This window comes from Drosophila persimilis, unplaced genomic scaffold (assembly GCF_003286085.1).
Source record: "Drosophila persimilis strain 14011-0111.01,24,50 unplaced genomic scaffold, DperRS2 tig00000124-arrow-pilon, whole genome shotgun sequence".
NCBI classification, from domain to species: Eukaryota; Metazoa; Arthropoda; class Insecta; order Diptera; family Drosophilidae; genus Drosophila; species Drosophila persimilis.
In genome coordinates, this window is record NW_020825294.1 from 15,402,749 (window position 1) to 15,427,204 (window position 24,456).

The 24,456-nt window shown below is 41.8% G+C and overlaps 1 protein-coding gene across 1 annotated transcript in view; it reads left to right on the forward strand.

The window, feature by feature from the left end:
- Window positions 1-24,456, forward strand: part of LOC6602649 (protein argonaute-3) — a 250,712-nt gene that overhangs the window by 116,877 nt on the left and 109,379 nt on the right. The window contains exon 5 of the mRNA XM_026987827.1: window positions 10,655-10,820. Within this exon, the coding sequence (XP_026843628.1) occupies window positions 10,655-10,820 (166 nt within the window). The remainder of the gene's footprint in view (window positions 1-10,654; window positions 10,821-24,456) is intronic.

Consider the following 24,456-nt stretch of genomic DNA (forward strand, 5'->3'; position numbering starts at 1 on the left):
CGTCTTCAAAAAAAAAGACGATAGACTTATGGGTCTGAAATCTTTAGAGGCAGTGTGGGAGGGCATGCCTGCCTTGGGAATGAAGACGACTTTGGTATGAAGCCAGGTTTCCGGGATTTATCCATGGGAGAAGATTCCTTCGTATATCCCTTTGAGCCAGTTAGTGGCTTTCTGTCCAGCGTGAATCAGTTGGGCAGGGATGATGCCATCTGGTCACGCACACTTGTATGGTTTGAAGCTTTTGATTGCCCAGGAAATGTTTTCCTGGGAGAAGTCCGGGAAAGTGGGTGTTTAGGAGAAGATTTAGCGACTCATTGCTGGACGTTGTCCACGATTGGTCGGCATTCTTTATGTAGCTCAGAGTGGGTGTAGTCTTCGAGAGAACTTTGCGCAAGCGCGAGGCTTCCGAGTTCTTCTCAATGTCGCTACAGAACTTACGCCATGAGGCGCGTTTGGCTTTCCTCAGTTCTTTATTATAAGTTGACAGACTGCCCTTGCATTCGGCCCAGTTCCGCTCAACGTTCGTAGCCTTGGCTATGTTAAAGTGACTCCGGGAGGCCTTCCGGAGCTCTCCCAGTTTAGGAGGCCACCATTCAGGTTTCTTCCGGCATCTGCTCTTGCCAGAGGGGCAGGATTTATCGAGCGCCTCATTGCAGGCGTTGGTAAATAGTTTAACAAGATGAGTCGTGGCTTCCCCAGAAATTTCCTCCTCAGGTGGAGTCTCAGGGAGAGCACGACAGAGATGGTCTGAGTACCGAATAAAGTTTGTCCGCCTGAGGTTCCGGAATTGAAAAAGAGCTCTTCCAGGACCCTCCAGGATACGATACTCCCATGTATCTCATGAGAGGCAAGTGTGAGGTCCAGGACCTCCTTGCGGTTTTTAATAATGAAGGCGGGATCACTCCCCCTATTTAATAGGACCATCTGAGTGGTCAGTAAATAGTTGAAGAGGTACTCACCCCTTTCGTTAGTGTCAGTGCTTCCCCACTGGCAGTGGTGTGCATTGGCGTCGCACCCCACAATTAGGCCGATGTCCTTGGCCTCGTAGTCTGTGATTAGCGCCCTGAGCGCCTGTGGAGGGGGGTCTGGTTGGCTGTGACCAATGTACGTGGAGCAGATTCTCAGTGAGCACACCTGGCCTCCGAGGCTCACTGCTGTTTGGTCTTCATTGCTGATATTTGGGAGCAAAAATAAGTGCAAATCTCTTTTTGCAAGAATGCAGGTGCGGGATTTACCAGCGGTATTAGCTACGTATAGCTTGTAGTCAGAAGTCCTCAGACCGGAGACCCGGTTTCCGAGGATCTAGAGCTTCTGAATGAGGTCTATGTCGGCTCCACCCTTGGCCAGGTGGAGCAATAGAGCAGCGCATGCTGCCTTACAATGGTGGAGGTTTATCTGCAGGAACGTCAATGACATTCCTGAGGCTCACCTCCACCATTGTTGCCTCTTTCGGGATCTCCGGCAGCTCCGGGTCTGTCTCGACCTCTGCTAGCCTGCCCTTGCCATCCGACTTGTAGGTGGATATGGTGACCTTTTTATCCGTAGTCGACCACACCGTCCGTCTTCGCGAGGGGCTCTAGCGACTCCTCATTTAGGATGAGGATTATCTGGCACCTCTGCCCCTGGATATCCTCTACCTTGGCCACCTTCCAGTCGGCTGTGGAAAGGTGGGGGTTGCAGACCTGCAGTAGCCTGAGTATTTTCTCAGATTCTGCAGGTTTAGCCGAGACCCATGCTCTGGCTCTCGGACGACTGGAGACATCTACCCATCTCACGGCCTCCAGTTTCGCCCCTGCATAGACCTCTTTTAGAGCAGCCACCGCCTTCATGTAGAGGGCCGCAGAGCGAGCGTCTTGGCAGGCGATGGCTTTCACCTTGCCTTGATGCCACCCTGCATCCTCACACTTTGGCGGCGGTCCACCGTTCTCCTCCAGATCCTGTAGAAACCGGTCCTGGAGCTCGTTCTCCACCAGGGGCCATTTGTCGCGAAGGACATGACCGTCTTCGGCGCCCCTGTCCAGGACACCGATCAGGGTTTTGCCCCGCGCCACCTCAGCGAACGACCGGTTCGTGAGGTGGGTCTTCACCCGCTTGGCTTGCTGGGCTTGGACTGGCTGATTAGTGGGGTCCTCCGCTGAGCGTTGCCGCTTGTTGGGGGCCTTGGCTGCGCCCTTTCCGGCTTTGGCTGGCTGGAACAGTGGAAGGATTGAGGAGGCCCACAGCCTCTGCTCCTTTCCTTCGGCTGACGCCCTGAAGTTCGGGTCTTCGTTGGACAGGATGAAAGCCGGTCGTCTCCTGTCCTTGTACGACGGCTTTCCTCCCCGTGGTGCAGAGACGCTGCCCGCCGGGGCTCCCCTGGGTTCTTTCCGGTGCGCTTACCAGCCGCGATTACGCTCTGCTTAGCAGCCACCCCGGCGTCCGATTTGCCCTTGGAGCCACCCGACTTGGAAAGACTCGATTGGCTTTTCGGGCCCTCCTCGTGGCGGCTGCTGCCTGAAGACGGTGGACCGACTCAGTCTCCTTCCCCGTCTTCATAGGACCTGGTTTCCCAGGCGTTGGTGTAGAGGGATTGGCTTGTCCCTCCGGTACTTTAAAAGGAGTGCCGAGCTCCTTTGCGTTATTGTTAGATTTTATGTGTTTGGTAGATTGCATTTTGCTCTCACGAGCAGGCGGGAAGGGGATGGTCACCCGAAGCATAGCCCGCTTGCCCCAGGAAGCCTAATTTAAACTGGAGGTCGGCAGGGATCCAGAGTCCGCATATTATCGACCGGGCACCCGGACTAGTTATACCTGAAACTGGTGTTGGGATATTTGGCTTCGCATACCCTTCCTGCGGACTCGCCGGTGGCTGAATATAGAAGTTGATATGGCTCTGGCAGCAGTGCGCTCAATTATTTGTTGAAGGACATCCAAGTCCATCTGGCTTGAAAGGGCTGTCCGTGCAATGGGTGCTTTCCAAAGGCTAGAGTAAGTAGCTACATTGGCTGACGTAGCTTGCGTCTGGCTGGAGCTATGGCTAGCATCCAATCCCGACAAACGGGAACTTCGGGAGCTGCTGTTTAGCTGGTGCTCGAGTTTTTTCGAACGAGTTGGCCTGGTGGTGCGTTCAACCGGGACTGAACCTACAGTTTAAATTTGGCCCAATTGGGTACTGTTGCCATTTCCCTCTGATACCTTTCCCGTCTCTGTCTGTCCAAGTCCATTTCCCGGGGTCTGTGCTACCTCCAAAGCTTTAGCAAGACTTCGAGTAGTAATTCCCGAGGGACCTGGTAATTCCGTTGGTTCCGGCTGCCGCTTCTTTGGAGAACAATTACCAACAAATAGTTTCACATAAGATAACGTACATACTCTGCTACAATTCGGACAATCAGCGTGATGAGGGAAGCATTCTTCCAGACATTCTTTGTGGAAAACGTGACTGCAAGGGGTACAAAAAGACGGCATATTTAAGAATATTTGTATACCCGATACTCAAAATGAATATTGGGGTTTATTAGATTTGTGGTAAAAGTGGATGTGTGTAACGTCCAGAAGGAATCGTTTCCGACTCCATAAAGTATATATATTCTTGATAAGCATCAAAAGCCGAGTCGATTGAGCCATGTCTGTCTGTCCGTCTGTCCGTCCGTCCGTCTGTCCGTCCCCTTCAGCGCCTAATGCTCAAAGACTATAAGAGCTAGAGCAACGATGTTTTGGATCCAGACTTCTGTGATATGTCACTGCTACAAAAATATTTCAAAACTTTGCCCCACCCACTTCCGCCCCCACAAAGGGCGAAAATCTGTGGCATCCACAATTTCGACGATACGAGAAAACCAAACGCAGAATCGTAGAGAATGACCATATCTTTTAGACTGCAGAATCTGAACTGGATCGTATTATTATTATAGCCAGCATCAGGAAAATAATTTCATTTTTTCTCGCCCTGTCTCTCTCTAACACACAGGTAGCATAGGCGGCTTTGCTTAGAGTAAAACATTAGCGCCTAGATCTCAGAGACTATAAAAGCTAGAGCAACCATATTTGGTATCCACACTCCTAATATATCGGACCGAGACGAGTTTGTTTCAAAATTTCGCCACACCCCCTTCCGCCCCCGCAAAGGATGCAAATCTGGGGATATCCACAAATCTCAGAGACTATTAAAGCTAGAGTAACCAAATTTGGTATCCGCACTTCTGTTAGATCTCACTATAAAACGTATATCTCAAAATTTCGCCCCACCCCCTTCCGCCCACACAAAGGACGAAAATCTGTTGCATCCACAATATGGCAGATTCGAGTAAACTAAAAACGCAGAATCATAGAGAATGACCATATCTATCCGGTTGCTGAATCTGGATCAGATCAGATCATTTTTATAGCCAAAGGAACCAAATCAATTTGCAGTGGCTACGCAGCGCGTGACGTCACGCTCAGACTGATTTTCTATCTCTCTCGCACGCACTCTTTGTCGTGTCGTTTAATATTAGCGGCGTCTGCCGGAGGAGAGCCATACTGACTTATCATCGGGTATAACTGTAGAGTTGCGGTGTCCGCAGCAACTCACAACGTTCCCCCTCGTTTCCTTTGATACTTGCGCTTCTTATATCTTCTTTAATGAATAATTTAAGTTAACTTTCTTCTGCCTTGTATTGTGATAATTTTATAATTTGTACATTCCTATTTTTACACAGTTTAACTGTACATAGTTGAACTCTAAACATTAAAAATTAAACATACTAGGTCCCTAACTGCACCACGAATTTTTTGGAAAACTTACTTGTGTGCATAGATTATATTAAAACGCGAGGCTCGCGTGGCCATAGGCACACTGAGTTAGCGGCGTGGTTGCCAGTTGGGTTACGCCTGCCCCCTTACCTATTCTATACCATACGCACAAGGAACACGATCTAGGGGCTATAGCGTATCCGTGGCGGATGTAAGATTCGTTTTCATCACTCTTCACGTGTACGTGTCGGCATACGAAACTTGTTATACCCGATACTCAAAATGAGTATTGGGGTATATTAGATTTGTGGTAAAAGTGGATGTGTGTAACGTCCAGAAGAAATCGTTTCCAACCCCATAAAGTATATATATTCTTGATCAGCATCAATAGCCGAGTCGATTGATCCATGTCTGTCCGTCCGTCTGTCCGTCCGTCCGTCTGTCCGTCCCTATCAGCGCCTAGTGCTCAAAGACTATAAGAGCTAGAGCAACGACCTTTTATATCCGGACCTCTGTGATATGTCACTGTTACGAGAATATTTAAAAACTTTGCAAATCCTTGGAACGAAGACAAATGTATACAAACGAGCAAAAGGTGGAACGAGCCAATTGCTGAGTTATTAGCTGAGAGTTACCAATAGACTTTTTACTGTCCCCTCGTTTGCGACAAAAATTTATATACTATATAACGTTATATATTCGACAGTAAAGGATAGATCGGAGGGGATGTCGAAGTCACTGCCGGTTGGGATTCTCTGGTTCTGTGCTCATTCGGTAACTCCTACTACATAAACTTACAAAAATATAATCCCGTGACTTTGCAGGGAACTAACTGCGAAAACAAGAATATGCCTTTTCCGAGCATACACGAAAATAAACGGAACAATCATATATAGGGCGTACCCGAAAGTACTAAGGGGTTTCGTCTGTCTGTTCCAAAATATCAAAAAAATTTACCCACCCTTCCATGATTTCCAGCTCTGAGAATGTTCTGAAAATCCCTAAAACTCTCACCCTACCCCATTACGTCACCATGTCACTAGGAAATGAAGTCTATCTATATACATTGCTAATATAGCTTTAATATAAACTAGGCATTGCACCACATAATCATGAAAAAACTAGCAAACACAAGTTTTCCTACCAAATATAAGAAAATTATTTAATTTCGAGCAGTAGGCAAATCAATGAGAAGAAACAAAATTAATGGAATTGTCAAATGTGGATAAACGATTCGGTAGATGAATTTGATTTGGAATATAAGAAATAAGAATATAAAATTAATATATATAAAGAAAAATAAAAATCAAAAAAATTATAAACAGCATGTCCGACCAACGATCCGCAATGATGATCCAAAACGAAATTAAATTAAATTTGTTGTTTTTTGGTCAGTGTACTTGTTGTTTAAGCCCCAATGCGTTAACGACTAAGAGAACGGAAGGCTCCGAATGTTTTTACCGCCAGCTTTGCGCTCTCTTAGCAACTGGCAACTTGCAAAGCGAGTTAGTGGTGCACACGGGGGTGATCTTTATGACCTTTATGCACCGCAACTGCAAGGCGCAGGAGGAATTTTTTCAGCGATTTCCCAAAGGAAAAAAATTGGCCCCACACCAAGGTGGACTCACGAAAATACTCCCGTCAAGGGTGGGAGTATTGTGTGGGCGCAGAACTTTGGAGAAGCTGGGGGGGCTACCGATCGTGGCCACTGACCACTGGCGAAACAGAAACAAAACCACGAGGGCTAAGAAAAAAAAGAATTCTTCCTTACAGGGCACTTGAACCCACCGTTTTTCCAACTTTTCCACGAAAACACGAGTGTTATTCTTTTCTGGCAGAGTGTGTGACGCATAGTTTTGCAAAAAAATGTGTGGCGAGGCGTGGCAGATAAGCACTTTAGCTATGCGCACTCGGCGCACGGTTATAAGTTTCGGCTTATTTTCGAGAAGCACGCACAGCACGGAATTTTTAAAGTTTCGTTTCTTGCATGTGGTCGTTTTTTTTTTTTTGTAAAAATATATTTGTTACCGAGGCGGAGCCAATCATCTGCTGCATCGATTCAAATGTCCAAAAAAGAAATCGAACTTGTGCTAAAAGATCTAAACGCTCTGAAAGCTCCTCTGCGATGCGCTGCACAGCACTTGCGAAAGCGTAGCTCAGCTGTTCCTTAAGTCGAGCTTGCATGTATCCAACCAAACTATGCTATGACCTGAATCTCTAATTGACCCAACGTTATTGCATGCGATATGCCCGAGCACCATAGCATGACCCTCTATGCTACAAATGAAGATGAAGAAACCGACTATCGATCCGAATTTTTAGACTCCCTGGATTTCCCAGGCTTACTACCGCACATAAACCAACATAAACCAAAACAGTGCAAAGGTACGCTTTTGGTAAGGTGGTAAGGAAATTGATGAACAATTTGATTTACGCGACGATACTCAAAGGAAAATTCAAAGGTGGAAGTTCTCATTCCCAGGATTCCGATGATCCCAAAATTTTTTTTTAGTAATACATTTTTGATTAAAGTTGAAATGTTACGTATTTTATTCGTTTCAAAATCTGTGGTGCTTAGTGAGTGGTGAACAGTGAGAAAGTGAGCAAGTGAGCAACTTAGCAATCTAAGTGAACAAGTGAGCAATATGTGTGAGTTGACTCACTTACTAAAAAAGAACAAGTTAACATGTTCACCAGAATGAGCAATGTTTACCCAACACTACTGGTGTTCAACCGTCTTCCAAGTCCAAGATCTGACTGGTTTGTGATTTGATGGTTTTGGTTTCTATAGTTGATACTTCTTCCAGAAAATGTAGTCAATAATCAATAGAATTGTCATTGTGTGGTGAAATGGTGTAATGATTGAAAATAAAATAAAATAATTGCTGGCGTAGATCATTAAGTTCTTGAAGATAGTCTGATGTCTTGTTCTTCTGTTGCAGCAATGGTGACGAGGGTAATGCCTCCGATAGGCTGATGTCACCAAAACGAGTGTAGGTTGATTTTACCGCGCTGATTGTAGTGCTGAAGGTGCTGATGCTTACTTCAGTGTTGCGAGCAGTACATCCAGTGAAACAGTGAAAGTAGCCCCGTTCCTTCCAGTGTTATGGTTGACGCAACACCGTTGCATACTGCTTAAAGTTTCATTGTAGAATGCGTTTCGAAGATCCATTTGTTTGGATGCTGAGTCTTAGGCCACACCATGTCAACCTTCGTATGTGTTACCTTACATAGTGTTACGGTTTTATTGTTAACCAATTAAAACTCACAGCGATTGTCAATGTTTAAAACAGATGTATTCCTCGTTTTGCATTTTAAGACAGCTTCGAAAGGCAGCATTTGATCGGGTGGCAAATGATCCCGTATTTGGTCTAGTGGTGGGGTTTATTTTCCGATGATGAATATAGATTCGCACATCAGATATGTCGTTGTAGACTTGTTGTGAGCAGGGTTAGTTGTGTTGTTAATCCTAAATATGCTTGAGTAAGATGATCGCTGTGATATGATCCTCTCTCTCGACTGATCGTTGTCACTTGCTGTTCCAACATTTTTATACAATTATCCGTGGATACTTTGTCTTTCCTGACTATGTTTACTGTAGCGTCGACAATTGATGTCTGATTTTGGAGCAAAATTAATAGAAAGTCTTCATTGGTTTTCACTTTTTCAAATACTTTGGTCATTTCCTCACCGTATTTTGAGTCGTGAACACCAAAAAGATTGCTTGCTACATTTGCTATTATCTGCGTTTCCAAGAATTTTTCATTAGAAAGTTTCCTGTTTGTAGGGTGTTATACATATGTTGAAGGTGTCGAAATATTGAAATGCATGCCGAAACATTTTTGAGTTGGTTATTTGCACCTACAAAGTTCTTTGCATTCTTTCAATGGCTGAATTGTTGGCTGATGACACATGATGCCATTGTGATTGTTTTGTTAACGCCAGGTATCACATCTTCATTCACATGTAGATGTATGTTGTACGCAAGTCTTCACGGAAATGTACATATTCATCCGTAATCCGTAATCCGTAATAAGAAGCTCTTTGCTTCCTCGCTAATTTCTTGCTGCACATCCATTGCCATTGTAGCGACAGCTTCTTTCTGCATTCTATCATTTTATACTTATAAGTTTTTGGACCGTTGGGAGTGTTTTATTTGCTGTGCAGCTGGATACGCCCCGAATCGCAATCGTTGTTGGTCAAAACAGTAATAGTGCAAATGACGTACTGGATGGAGGGATTTGTGCTGTTTCCAGTTTAAAGAGCGCACGAACAAAGACTAACGTTAGTCTTAATCGACTTAGATGTCTTTCTGTTGGCTGATAATCTGAATATTTTAGATTTGCCAAGGTAATCCATATTGTTGGAGATGCTACAATAAGTGTGTGGCCTGGTGCCATTTTTTATTGGCGACATTCTGGTGTTTTCGTCTGTATGATGTCCAGATCGAAACCTTTCAATGTGACCTGGTTAACAGTTTTGAACGAACGATCAAAGTTGATACTTATTAGCTGCTACCTTAAGTGTATGGCCTGGTGCCAATTTCTATAGAAGATGTCCTGTTGACTTCTTCAGTCTGATGTCCATATGGAATTCTTTCGCTGTAGCTTGTTTGACAGCTGGAAATGATGCAAAAAGGTCGGGGTCACCAAATTTAAATGTTTGTGCAGGAAGCTGGGTTGCATTCGGTACATAAACCGTCTACAGATTAGTAGTGGCAACTAGCACTTGAACATCTTGGACTTCGAAGGGGGAATCCTACGTTACGCAATTAAGGTCCTGAAGAATCGGCGACAGCCTCTGAGTGCCTCATGAGTGACAGGCACTTGTGATACTGTTTCTGATACTGACTTTATTCAATACACTTAACTCTATTTATAGGTAACAAAAGGTACAAAAGTATTGCACGTCTGTAAGAACGGGGTAAATAAAATATGAGTTAATGTATCAGTTGTATGGACCTAATCTACTTTTATTGTCTGTTGTGTAATTCTGAAATTGTGTTGGCCAGCAAGTGCACTAGTAGCTTTTTCCTCTGCGAAACGATCGCTCTGTCAGCAGCTCTGTCGCTGCAGTTGCGGTTTTCTTTGACCCAGCTATAGTGCTGTGTCGTGAGGTGATATGTTTGAATGGGTGACCTTTATTAATTCAATAATAGTGTCATGTGTATTTCGTAATACTACTTATGCATATTTTTGCGACTGAACAAGCAGATTCAAAACTACATTTTGATGCATAGAAAGTATGACTGAGGGAAAAGGTTCAGTTATACACATGATCCTTAAAAAATACTTTAAACTAATTTTTATAAACTAATAAGAAATAATTGTTAACATTTGTGGCCCCAACGACAATTACAGTTTGATTATGCATGGGACGAGAATATCGATGGTTTTAATGCTGTAAGGTAGAACTCCCACAAACTCTACAAAGAAAGGGCTTAAAATAATAAATAAATAACAGCAATAAGTTTATTTCGAAAATATTATATTTAAGCAATTGATAATGTTTTAAGTAAGAACAATTACTTTTACTTTCCATATTTAATTGTTTAGTAGTAAGAAAGGCATGAAAGTCCGATTTCAAAGCTAGATAGAGATATAGCTAATAAACTCATATATGGTCATTTCAGTTCTGGCGTTACGTTACGTTCCTAAGACAACATTTTAACAATAATAAATAAGTCAAATTTTTAATACAAATTAAAAAAAATCGAACGTACGGTTTAAATATATAACCCTGGCGTTACAGTACAAAAAAGTTGGTTTTGAGCTTGAGTTACGATATTGCAAAACTCTGCATTGTTTTAATATATGAAATATTGTCTCTCTCTTTCTGTCTCTCACTTACTCTTCCCCATCCAGTGTGAATCAGTTTAAATCATTTTATCAAAATATAATACTCTCAATTCGTGTTCTAAATACAGCTTATTTATATTTTTCAGCTTTTGTAGCGTCTCTTAATGCTTCATATACACAATGGTATAGCAAGGCTGTGATACAAACAAAGAGTGAGGAAATTGTTAATGGATTAACTTCATCGTTTGAAGCAGCGCTTAATAGTTACAAAAAACGAAATGGCTGTCTACCAGAAAGTGTAATTATTTACAGGTAATCAAAAATTATCAATTTTAGGGGTGTTTGAGGTGTTTTTGGCAACAATTTATTTCAAATTTAAATAAAACGATTATGGTTGAACGTGTAAATTTTATTTATACCGGCGGCATAGCTGAAGCCGATTTCTTGCTGTTTTGACCGGCCAGATACTCGATATCGAAATGCAACCAGTACGGTGAGAGATAAGCATAGAACTAAATTTGGGCGACGACGGCAGATCAAAGCAAAAGCCGAAGCGGCGGCTGCAGAACGCCCTTTAAATGAGAGAGCGCAGCAGCGCTGACAAACGTCAGCTGGCGGCTGGCCCGATCATACTCCCCCCGTTGGGAGATAGTGCTTCAACAGATTCCTTAAGGGGCAGCAAATACAGCCGAGTGACGGCCCACCTTCCTAAGGACGTCTTCAAGTCAGCGATGCGACACACTCCGTCCTTGCCCTTGGTGACATCGACCACTCTAGACAGAGGCCAAAGGATTGGAGAAAGATTTTCATCCTCGACTAGCACGTTATCGTTCTTGCAGAGGTTTTGAGTGTGGCTCCAGAAGACTTGTTGCAGTTGAGTGACCCGCTGCCAGCCATCCAGACGATTGTAATTGTGCTTCATTAGGTCAGGCTTGAGAATTGACCCATGGGGGCCGTATAGAAGCAGATGAGCAGTAATCAAAACATCTAAGTCATCACGATTTTGTGAATGCGAGAGCAAATGATGAGAATTAACAATTGCCGTGATCTGGCATCAGAGTACGCAGCTCCTCAAAGCTAAGAACAGATGGATATTTTTAATATTCACGGCCGCTCCCACAATCCGCCAAAATGCAGAGAGCGCGGTGGGATCAAACGCCAGTCGATCGAGTCAGCCAAGCAGTGTTCATGGACTAACTTCACATACGAGTCGCTCAAACAAAGCTTTTGTAGGTCCAGAAGTTCGATTTTGGCGCCAACGAAATTTGTCGCATTGTCTGACCAAATTGTCTTGTAGTTCCTCGAGTGGAAGTAAAATGCTTTAATGCGCCTAGAAACTACGCGGCGGTCAAGTCCTTTTCAAGCTCCAAGCTTAGAGGTGAAGTAGATGAATACACTGATGTATCACTTGATCAGAGACCTTGTGCGAATTTCTGATCCGTAGGAAATGAGGCCACAATAATCCACACCAGTGACTTCAAAGGCTTGAGATCATTTTAAACGTTCAATAGGTAGGTCTCCCATGATGTGCTCAACCATTCGCGGACCACAGTTCTTAAGCATCGCACACACTTTCTAACTACCCTTGACACTTCTTTGATGCCTCCAATAGGCAAATGTTCCAGCCGAATTTTGGCAAGCAGGGCGCTAGGTCAGCCATGGAGGTTCCTTTCGTGATAATATCTGAACAGCGCAAAGGTTATAGGATGTCCCTTTGCTAAAATAAGCGAATGTATCAGCACCAAATCCAATTGATGAGTTGCCAAGACGACCTAAGTAATCCATTGCAAATTTGCTAAATGTGTCGAATCAGAAGATCTTTTCCTTGCCGAATATCAGAAACGGTGATTCCAGTATGCCTTAGACCATGTATACATTTTTGTATGTATGCGAATATGCGCTGCATGCCATGGAATGAGGTTGCAAACTTGCATTCGGACGTGAGATTTACATATATATTGAGACGCAATCATCAATACTTAAAGTCGCTCTTTAGGAAATCGGAAATATAGGCCACTCATTCTTAGAGCCTACGAAAAACCACAGCTCTGACTGGATAAGGCCTCTCGAGAGAATATCAGCAGGATTTAAAGATTTGGAAACATAGCGCCAATCCATAACTGCCGTCAACTTCTATATTGATGCCTTCTAGATGATGCTGTTGACGAATCCGACCAGAATTAAAACTGACCTTCAAAAATCCCCATCTCCTTTACATTCTGCACAATTTTCACAAGAAAATAGGCTCCACTTAATTCCAGCTTAGGAATCAATAATTTATTTAGTGGCGCCACTCGAAACTTTGAGCACAAACGTGGTTCGTCGATTGGGCTTCCCTGGAAACGAAAAATACGCTTCTAAGCTGGCATCACAAAAACCGTGAACCTCTATAGCTACACTAGAATGTAGATCCACGCGAGCAAATGAGATCCGATAGGTGCTTGCCAAACTGTGTCTTAAGTCTTCAATCCCATTTTCGTTCGTTCTCCTTCGTAGATCAGACGCGTTTTTGTTTTGCGCTCCGCACATTTTCCTTTGGTGTGCATAAACATCCGGTGTTTTCATAAATAAACTTTAATTAACTTCCTAACCAGCCTACAATCTCGAAATCTATTCAATTCCGCCAGTGCATGCCTTTTGATTTTTGCTAAAACATTGTTTATTTAACTTCTAATTTTTCGGCGTTGGCTTGTCACGTCTGTGTTGTTGCCATGAGTACGCATTACATTGCATTACTAGCTCTCTCTCGCTCATTGGCTGCTGCTGGAACAGTTCTTCTCTCCTCCTATAAGCGTTAGGCTTGATAGCCATTTCTTTTGAGATATTATTTCATTTTAATTTGGTTCAAATTTTGTATTATGGAGTTTTCTGTTGTATGTGTATGTGTATAAATCACCCATGATCAGCCGAGTATCCCCTGCTGGCTCTGCGATAACATAGTGCACGCAAAATGTGCTGGGTTTACGGGCCTCGTGTGTGATGCCATATCAAAATGTAATGGCTTGCACTACAGTGTGAGGCATGTCGTGCGGTTGAGACTGACATGGCCATATTTATGAGGCAGACGCGGAAGGGCTTTAAGGAGCTGACCTTTGGCTTTAAAAAACAGTACGATCGACTCCTAGCCATGGAGTCTGCAACTGCTGAATGAGTCTCCGAGGCGTAAAAAGGTCATTCCGCAGGATCTGCAAGTGGCAACCGTCACTCAGCAGTGCGCCGCCGAAAAACTGACTCCGACCACTCAAGGGTGCAGCAGTTGATCTCGTTTGCCACTCCAAGGGCAACGACAGCTGCTGGCGATGCAGATTCGGTAGCCGAATTCATCGCCTCGGAGAATGTGCAGCCAAGTACGTCTGCAGCGTCCGTGTCCGTGGTGTCCGCAAGTTCACTAGTTGTCCCGTCTATCCCGATCCCACCAGTTAATAGACGTTCCAGACCTTCGGATATTGCCACCACAGGTACTAGGCCTGTGGTGACTAAACCACTGGTGGGAGTCCCACCAAAACGACATGTTTTTGTTTCACGGCTGGCCCCTGACCTCACATCTAATGATGTAAAAGGCGTGGGATTAAAGGTGGAGAGATTCAACTTCTCTTATGCCAGGGAGATAGCCTCGTTTTTTTTTCGCTTCTAGCTCTTGCTTAATCCGGTTGTGTTTTTTCTTGCTCCATTCTCCGCCTTTTGCTTAAATATCATACAACATTGTTGTGACTTTTGTAACGAGTAACGAAGAGAATCTTCGCACGAAGAAGCTGGTGGTCGGCTAACTGAGAAGGAGTACGCGCTCGCTTCCACGGCTGGTCTCTGGTCGGAAATAGGGATGGGTTCTTTGGGGTAACCCTCCAGTTAGGTTGCTTCGTTCCTGCTGCTATTATTTTAATAAAACTCGCGTACTCTTTTTGGGAATGGGAGGGGGACAGACAAGGAAAGGCTCGTTAGGGTTACGGAAAGTATAGTTGGGCAAAGATAGTATAGAGCAGAAGTAGGAATCTACTACAGCGTCGGAGATCTCTGTTTTGCTGGCACGGAGTCGTGCCACGCCCACCCTATCATGATCCTGAAAAGGCCAATAATAATATCAGGATCCCTGGAGTGTCCGTTATTGGTCATCCTATTTCGCTCCCGAGCGGCATGGTTCCCCCAAATACGGTAACGTCTAGCACATATTCATCTTAACAATCATTTTATTATAAACTATATTCAGATACCCTCATGTTACAAGAAAAAAACACTAACAGAGAACTCCAAGACAAGGCTAAATGGACAAAAGTAGGAACGAAAAGCGTCACAAGAGATATAGCTACTATTACTAGGGAATATTTAGATAAATAAATACGATAAGTATAAATAGTTATAAGTATATACGATATTTTATAGTGCAATATAAACTAATGATTTTTCCTTAAATAGAAAGATAATAATATAGCGCAATATAGGTACACATGTCCCAGCACATCGGCTTCAGGGAGAAGTTGGACATACTATTCGTTTTACCAAGCGTACTGTAAAGGCAGAAGGCCTGTGACTAATTTAAAAGTGTGAGGTCAACGACCGACAAACAGCTCTAGTAAAAAACGAGGGGGAACGTTGTGAGTTGCTGCGGACACCGCAACTCTACGGTTATACCCGATACTAAGTCAGTATGGCTCTCCTCCGGCAGATGGCGCTAATATTTAACGACACGACAAAGAGTGCGTGCGAGAGAGACAGAAAATCAGTCTGAGCGTGACGTCGGGCGCTGCGTAGCCACTGCAAATTGATTTGTTCCTTTTGGCTATAAAAATGATCTGATCTGATCCAGATTCAGCAATCTAATAGATATGGTCATTGTCTTTGATTCTGCGTTTTTAGTTTTCTCAAATCTGCAATATTGTGGATGCAACAGATTTTCGTCTTTTGTGGGGGCGGATGGGGGTGGGGCGAAATTCTGAGATATACGTTTTATAGTGACATCTTAAAGGAGTGTGTGTACCAAATTTGGTTACTCTAGCCTTAATAGTCTCTGAGATTTGTGGTTGCCTCAGATTTTCGTCCTTTGCGGGGGCGGAAGGGGGTGTGGCGAAATTTGGACAGGAAACGGTCAAGGTCCGATATCACAGGAGTGTGGATACCAAATTTGGTTGCTCTGGCTTTTATAGGTTCTGAGATCCTTGAACTCATATTTTGCAATTGGCAAAACCGACCATGAAACCTGTGTGTTAGAGTGAGACAGAGCGAGAAAGAGTGATATTGTTTTCGTGATTCTGGCTGTAATAATTATACGATCTGGTTCAGATTTTGCACTCTAGAAGATATAGTCATCTTCTACGATTCTGCGTTTTTAGTTTTCTCGTATCGTCGAAATTGTGGATGCCACAGATTTTCGCCCTTTGTGGGGGCGGAAGTGGGCGGGGCAAAGTTTTGAAATATTTTTGGAGCAGTGACATATCACAGAAGTCTGGATCCAAAACATCGTTGCTCTAGCTCTTATAGTCTTTGAGCATTAGGCGCTGAAGGGGACGGACAGACGGACAGACGGACAGACGGACGGACGGACAGACAGACAGGGCTCAATCGAGCCACGCTCGCGAAATTTTGGGAGGCAAAGAAATGTAGTGTTGTTGGTATATTATAAAGCTCAATCAGTTTTTATTTATTTATTTTTACGGCGAAAGATCTTTCGTAGCTGGACGTGTTGCTGTGTGTTGGTGCATTAAGCTTTTACTTGCAAACCAAAAACAAATTCGTACAGCGCGTGCTGCATTGCATAAGCTCGCGGATGTGACCCGGCCGAGCGGACGCTTTTAAGCTCAAACTTTTAAACTTTTATAAAATGCATTTTTAAACTTTCCATGGGTTGTTGGTTTTTTTGTTTTGGTTTTTTTGTTCTGTCTATAATTATCACTAAGTATATCCAACTACACAAAAACAGACATATCAACGGACTGAAACGGAAGAAAATTTCCGCTGCTTCGGTTCTACGCTGACTGCAAGTTCCGGTTTCCGTTTCTTGGCCCGGTTTTGAACGCGAAACGGTTACGCCAATTCGCCGCACTAAGCCCGTTCAGACGGCTGTCCTCGCCTCGCGCAGCCACAGTTCACTGCCCGCGACTCGGGGGATCAGCTAGTTCGTAGTGCGGGGGCTTAAAGCTCGGGCTGCAGCTTTTGGATACTTCCCAAACTAAGTGCCGATTCTAATGTGGAATTTGAAAATACTGATCAGGCTACTTTTTCTAACAGTTACTTAATGCACATATTTACCCTGTTGGAACTGGCACTGCGAAAATAGCGGGATGGGGTTGAGGTGCTAATTCCCTCTTTCTCCAGGTTTTTTTTTTGTGTTGGGGTTGCTGACCTCCAAGCGGAAACTACAGAAAAATTCGGAAAATCTAACTTCGAGGCTCCTAGCACTGTCGAAGGCTGGTACTCACGTTTTTCGTTTAGAGCCCAATCTCCTTTCTTGGGTTATTTTTTCCGATCTAGTGATCTAGTAATTTTATTTTTATTATTTTTTTCTCACCGCGCAACTGAATGCTTGTACGGCCACGAGAAGAAAGATTTGTTATTGTTTTTTGCCCAGTCTGTTCTTCGTTATCGCTTGTTCGGTGTGCACTGTTCTCGCGCATCAACGTTTGCATCGCCCACACTCTCTCGTGAGCATAAGCGGGCTTGATGCTCGCATTTTTGCTCTCACTCTCTCTGGATTGCCTATACTCTCCCTCTTTGTGGACTTTTCTTTTGTGTCTCTGCTTTGGTGAGTTTACTGCTCGTTTCCTGCACTTCGTTGGATCCTCTGCTCTGAATTATTGCCGCTGCAGCTGATTGTCGGGCTCGCTCTGCTGTGTGCTCTCCCATTTTACCTACGCTCTCACTCTGTTCTTTTATTATTCGTGCACAGTGATTCTACTGCTGTCAATATATGCAATCGTTTGTAGTGCAAAGAAATGTGAATTCGGTGGTGTAATCATTGTGGATTCATTCCTTAGCTGCTGCCTGTGCGACAATTTTGCCCAAATAAAATGTGCTGGTGGCGGAAATTTTGGCCGGCTAAATGATCTGACCTCGAAACGCATGGGCCTGTCTTGGTCATATCTGGCTTGTCGGGAAATTGAGGCCGAAATGCGCACATTTATGAGACAGACTCGAACTGAGTTTCTGGATGTCCGGAAACAATATGTGGCTCTCAACGAGAAATTTCTTGCCCTTGGAATCACAGTTTCTTGAGCTCAAACTCTTGAGCGAATCGAACAAATCGAAAATTTAACAATTTTAATTCGTTTCTTAACTTTTCCATTTCTTCTGTGTGGTTAATTAATGGTATTGCTAATGGATTCCAAACAATTTTTGGTATTTTACTTATATTACTGTATAAAAGGATGAAATGGGCTCGTAGCTTTCTGTTTGAATACTGTGATGAGGTACTAGTATTTTATCATCGGTTCGCACTGTACAACCATGTATTTGAGTTACTACATTGATTAGCATTAGTGTTTACTGGAACTTTGAAGAGCCAACTACCCTGCCTTTCTAATTCGACCCAAAATGACCTTGTCTCTGCTATCTTCCTATAAACGCAATTTGAATTACCTTTTGGTTTGAAAGGAGCTATCTCACAAGCATTATCATTGCCATTGCTCCAAGGCCAATTACCTTCGCATACTCTTCTATTCGTTTGCCATTTTTGGCATTTATTCAAGGTAGCTTCAGTCATCAAATGATAGGAATCAATTTCGAAATTATATACTAAATACTTGGAGCTCAAGTCTACCTTGACCAATTCTTGTTCATGCTCAACCGGCATCGGGATTATCCAAACAGGGGAATCTTCACGTTCAGAATTAATTTGTCATCAACAAAAATTCCTTTCGCTGTTAATAGGCTGTAAATTTCCTTCAATTCTGTTTCTGTTCTCTTTCCTGGAAGCACCAATGTTTCTAATAAGTTCTCTTTTATTTTTGCTATTTCTCCCTTTAACTGTATAGGTTTTCAAATATTTGGATTTAGTCTACCATGATTAATATCTATCAGTAGATTAATAACTGCTGATTGAATTTTATCGCACTCTTCAATCAAGGAGCTTAATGCTTCCGTTATGTTTTCTACTCTAACGCTCATACTTCTAAAGTTCACATTTATTTCTTCGGTAGTTCTTTTAATAATATTTACCGATGACTCTACCACTGATGTTTGTTTCTTAATTAAATCATCAACTTCATTATGTTGGTTTTCTAATCAATTTTTCATATTTAGTCCAAACGTTTCCCTATCTTCGGCGTCCATTATCCCAAATAATATATGATAAAGTGAGCCCATAAACTCAAATGGTGCTCGTTCTTTCTTTTATTATCCTGAGTCATGAAAAGTTTATTATTTTCCTCCAGGTCTGCAATTTGTCTTTCCGTATTATCTAAGACATTATTGCATTGATCTTCAAAAGTATATTGTTTACCACACACAACTCTCATTTTCCCAATCAATTCTTTCCCCTTTTTTATCATTTGGAAATACGGGTCCATGTTATAATAAACAATTAAATCCCAGGATGAGGTGAATATTTCAACCTCCCCCATCGGGTCCAAATATATCGAAGAGGAACTGTTCATTTTTTCAATTGATCACTTCGCCTTTCCTCTGGCAGCTTGGACATTTGAGGTCTACTACGAGTACTTCTGGTCTCTTTTGGAGTCATTCCTGAGTCTTTCTCTTCTGACTCAATTCCAGCTAATGGACAAATTTTAGTTATAGGTCGTTTTATCAACCCGTCTTGATGTTTTATAGTTACTACTCTGACTCTATCGTCCCTACCTTTATGTATTTCTTCTCTTTTTCCCAAGGGCCATCTAGCTGGGTGACAGGTTTCATATTTTATTAATACAATCTGTCCTGTTTTAATATTCTGCATTCCTATTTTCCATTTATTTCTTTGTTGCAGTGTGTGCAAATAATCTTCTTTCCATTTAATCCAAAATTCTCTTTTCATTTTCTGAATTAATCTCCATTTATCCAGATTCCCGATTTTTTCATCTGAAATTGTCTCAATCGGGCCAAATATTGGCCTTCCAATAATAAAATGACCTGGTGTTAATACATCCAGATCGTCAATATCACCTGGTGTTAATACATCCAGATCGTCAATATCATTTGTAGCTGTATACAAAGGGCGTGAATTTAGTACCGCTTCAATTTGACATAATAGAGTTGCCATTTCCTCATAGGTTAAATTATTGTCCCCAATTACCCTTTTTAAGAGATATTTCACTGATTTTACCCCAGCTTCCCAAATACCTCCGAAGTGAGGTCCTGCCCGGCGAATAAAATGCCACTCGATCTGTTCTCTTTCTAATATTGGAACCACTTTTATGTTGTCTTTGAGGGCTTTTTGGTATTCCTCGTCTAATTTGCGCGAAGCTCCCACAAAGTTGGTTTCATTATCGGAACCTCTCCTCTTCTTGAAAAAAATCTTCTAAGTGCAGCTAGAAATGAATCTGAAGTAAGATTGCTGACTACTTCCAAATGAATAGCCTATGTCGGCATGCATACAAGTACGGTAATATATCCCTTATAGGATTTCTGCCCCCGGTTTTTAGAGCATCGGATATGGTAAGGCCCGGCGAAGTCTACGCCTGTATTTGTAAACGGGTGCGACATTGTGGCTCTGTGTTTCGGCAGATTTCTCATAATTTGTTCTGCAGTATTCTGTCGATACCTAGCACAGGTGACACACTCTTTAAGTTTTTTCTTTAAGCAATTTCTTAGCCCAAATATCCAAAACTTTCGCTGGATATAGTTTCGCATCAGATTAATTCCACCGTGCAATGTTTCCTTATGTGAATTCTTGGTAATTAAAGACGTCAAGTGACACTTATCTAAAATCAAGGGATGTTTAACCTCAAATTCCGCGTTGGAGTTTTGCAATCTACCTCCAACTCGTAACAATCCGTCTTTATCTAAGAACGGATTTAGCTTAATAGTTTATTTTTTGTTTCTATTTCCTTGTTATTAATTAGGCTAGCTATTTCGGAACCGAATTGCTCTTAATCTCCTTCACTGTCAAAAATGAAGGAAATTCTTTCTTTTTGGTTTTGATTTGAATAAACCTCAATACATATGCAATGACTCTTTCTAGTTTATGCATACACGAATATTTTTGTAATAATTCACAAAAAATGTTATTATTATTTTTTGCTATTACTATTGTTGTGCCAACAACTAATTTTTCTTCAATTTGCTCTTTTGGCTAATGTTCCTTAGATTTCGCCAACCATTGAGGCCCTTTCCACCAAATCTTAAAATCTTTTAGCTTATCTGCACTAATGCCCCTTGATGCTACATCTGCTGGATTGTCTTCAGTTCTAACGTGTCCCCATTTAATTTCCTTAATCTTTCTTACTTCGTCAGTTCGACGCCTGATAAACTTGTCTTGTGTTGTGCCAACAACTAATTTTTCTTCAATTTGCTCTTTTGGCTAATGTTCCTTAGATTTCGCCAACCATTGAGGCCCTTTCCACCAAATCTTAAAATCTTTTAGCTTATCTGCACTAATGCCCCTTGATGCTACATCTGCTGGATTGTCTTCAGTTCTAACGTGTCCCCATTTAATTTCCTTAATCTTTCTTACTTCGTCAGTTCGACGCCTGATAAACTTGTCTTTATTGTCTCCATTCTTTATCCAGGCTAGAGTAATAGTAGAATCACTCCAGGCATAACACTCTACACTACTTCCAACCGCTATTTTCACCCGTAGAATTAATTTTGCCGGAAGATGTGCTGCACAAAGTTCTAATTTTGGAATAGTTTTCCGATTCTTCTTTGGATTAACTTTGCTTTTGCTGGCTATTATAATTGTAGAACTATCTACCTTGGCATACACTACGACAGCATAAGCCTTTTCGGATGCATCGGCCAACCCATGAATTTGCATCGACTTATTGTGCTGAGAATTTAGCCATCTCGGTATCCGAATGCTCTCTAACTCTGTTAAACTATTTTTAAACGAATTCCATTCCCGAGTATCTTGTTCTAATAATTCTTCATCCCAATTTTTGTCTGCTAGCCAAAGTTTTTGAATAAACAATTTTCCGACAAGTGTCACTGGAGACAACCAGCCTAAGGGGTCATATATCTTGGCTAAGGTAGATAATACTATTCTTTTGTTATTTTTCTTAATTGGTTCATAGTGGAAACTGAACCTAAACTCGTCTTTAACCGGTTCCCATTGTAGTCCTAATGTTTTGACGGATTCATTCTCCTCAATGGTTAATACTTTATTTTCTTGGTCATCTCTAATGCCTTCTATAATTTCTGGGATATTTGTTATCCACTTTCTTAAGTTAAACCCAACCTTATTAAACTCCCGGGTAACTTCCTTTACATGCTTTTTAGCATCCAGTATCGTGTCGGCACCTGTCATCAGGTCGTCCATATAAAAATCATTCTTTATGATTTCCCTAATTGCTTGATTTTTGCAATTATCTGCTATTGCAACAAGCACCCTGGTTGCTAAGTAGGGTGCTGAAGCTGTACCGTACGTAACGGTTGTAAGTTTATAATCTTTTAACTTTTCGTCTGGATTATCTCTCCAAATTATATGCAAATATTGTTGATCGTCTTTATCAACATTAACATGCCGGTACATTTTTTCAATGTCCGCAGATATTACAAATGGCCATTTACGCCATTTCACCATAATATCGAAGATATCTTTTTGGACCCTCCAACCCACATGATATCATTTAAACTTTTATTGTTTGTGGTTTTTGCTGAAGCATCGAAAACCACCCTCAGCATTGTCGTTAGATTGGAATCTCTTATGACTCCTTGATGGGGTAAATAATATTTCCCATCTTCTTTGGACTCTACCATATGTCCTAAGTTTTTATATTCATGCATGAACTTTACATAATTTTCTTTTAATGTTTTATTATTGCTGAGCTTTCTTTCTAAACTATAAAATCGCGCTATAGCTTGGGGTTTTGAATCTCCTAGATCCTTTTCTATTTTAAATGGTATTTTAACCACATACCTACCATTCTCATCTCTTCTTGTTGTTTCCCAGAAATGCTCCTCGCACACATCTTCTTCTACGTCATTCTTTTCACTTTCCAATTCCCAGAACCGCTCTAAGTCCCCAACTTCAATTGTTGTCGCCACAATAAATTTATCACCTTTTGATTTGGTGCAACCGGATATAATCTATCCGAATTCTGTATTTTGTCCAAGTAGTCCGTCTATTTTTATTACTCCGTCTTTTAAAATATGGGTATACAAATCTATCCTAATTATTACATCTACCCTACTTGGTTTGTTAAAGTTAGGGTCTGCCAACACATAATCTTGCCACTTAGTTTTGTCAATATTGAAAGACTTTAATGGTAAAGCTTTCATCAGTTTCGGAAGAGTAATTGCTTCAATATTTAGATGACCTTTATTATAATCACGAGTTTTTACCGATAAAGTAATTTTGTACTTTGAAGTGCAAGAGTCTGTAGATGACACTCCACTTACCTCGGTGTTCGCTCTTTTTCGTACTAAGTTTAATATTTGCGCAGCTTCTTCTGAAATTATGGTACATTGCAACCCACAATCAATGAGAGCTCTAAGGTTTTGATAGCCACCATTCCTTGCCCTTACTTTTATAAGTGCTGTGGCTAAGAACGCTTGTTCTTTTGTCAAGCAAGTGTTAACATTTTCCCTCTTTTCGTAGGGAATATGGAGAATCGTATGATGAGGTTTTTTACAAATCCCACATAAAACTTCAGAAAAGCATTTCTTATACATATCATGCCTACAGCATTTTGTGCAAAGGCGCTGTTTTTTAATAAACTGGCCTCTATCTATCGGACTCATTCCCTTAAACTTATAGCAGTGAATTATGGTATGTCCTGCCATTTTACATAACGGACAATTTTCTTTTATTTTACCATATTGCACTATTTTTTCCAACGGTTTCCACTCTTTATCCTGCGACGTGTAAAGAGAAGTGTACCGTTGTTCTAAAAATTCCATTACATCTGGCAATGCTAGGATCTCTTTTGTCCTTTTTATATGACTTTCATATAATGGTAAGGTATCTTTGTTGAATTTTTTCAACACAATGTGCGCGAAAATCACATCAACTTCTTCTGTTAAATGTGACTTTAATTTAATTAAATGTATTGACTCATTTATAGAATCAGAAAACTATTTAATATGTTTCGCTGAATCGTGATCTAGCATTGGTAAGTCGAGCAAACGAATCAGCTGATCCGAAAAAATTTTTCGCTTATTTTCATACCGCTTGGTCAGCAATTCCCAAGCGGCATTATAATTCTCCAGCGGCCCAGTTAAAAGGTGAGCTACCATACTTCGTGCCTCACCCTTTATCGCGATTTTCAAATAATTGAATTTTAGAGATGTACTCAGACTATCTCTGTTATGAATTAATTCACAAAATATTTGTGAAAAGCCGCCCCACTCTTTTTCTTCGCCCGAGAATGTGGGTACTTCCACTTTCGGAAGATCAGGCAAATCGATATCTTCTTTTTTTACCGTTGCCCCTTTAGTATCCATGCTGTTTTCTTCAGCTATGGTTTGCATCCTAACTTCTAGGTTGCTCAACATGTTTTGAATATCAAATTCCAAATCTCCGATCTGGTTGTCGAAGCTGTCGTTTGTTTCATAGGTATGATAATACTCCTCAATTTTTGAGCTCATTCTTTTACTGAGGAACTCAATTTTTTCCTTTCTCATTCTACACTCTCCCATTTTAGCCTGATCAAACCTCTGCATGGTTTGCTCTAAATATGTCCTCAGGGTTTCCACCATTCTGACGATTTCCTCAGATACTTTTTCTATGCTATTGTTAATTTTGGGCTCTATGTCTTCCTTCAAAGTTCTAGTCTCCACTGATTGTAGCTTTGTTTTTTCTACCTTCCCTTCCGTTAGGGTTTCAATGTTTTTTGACTCTACATACTTTTTATGTAAGTCCTCT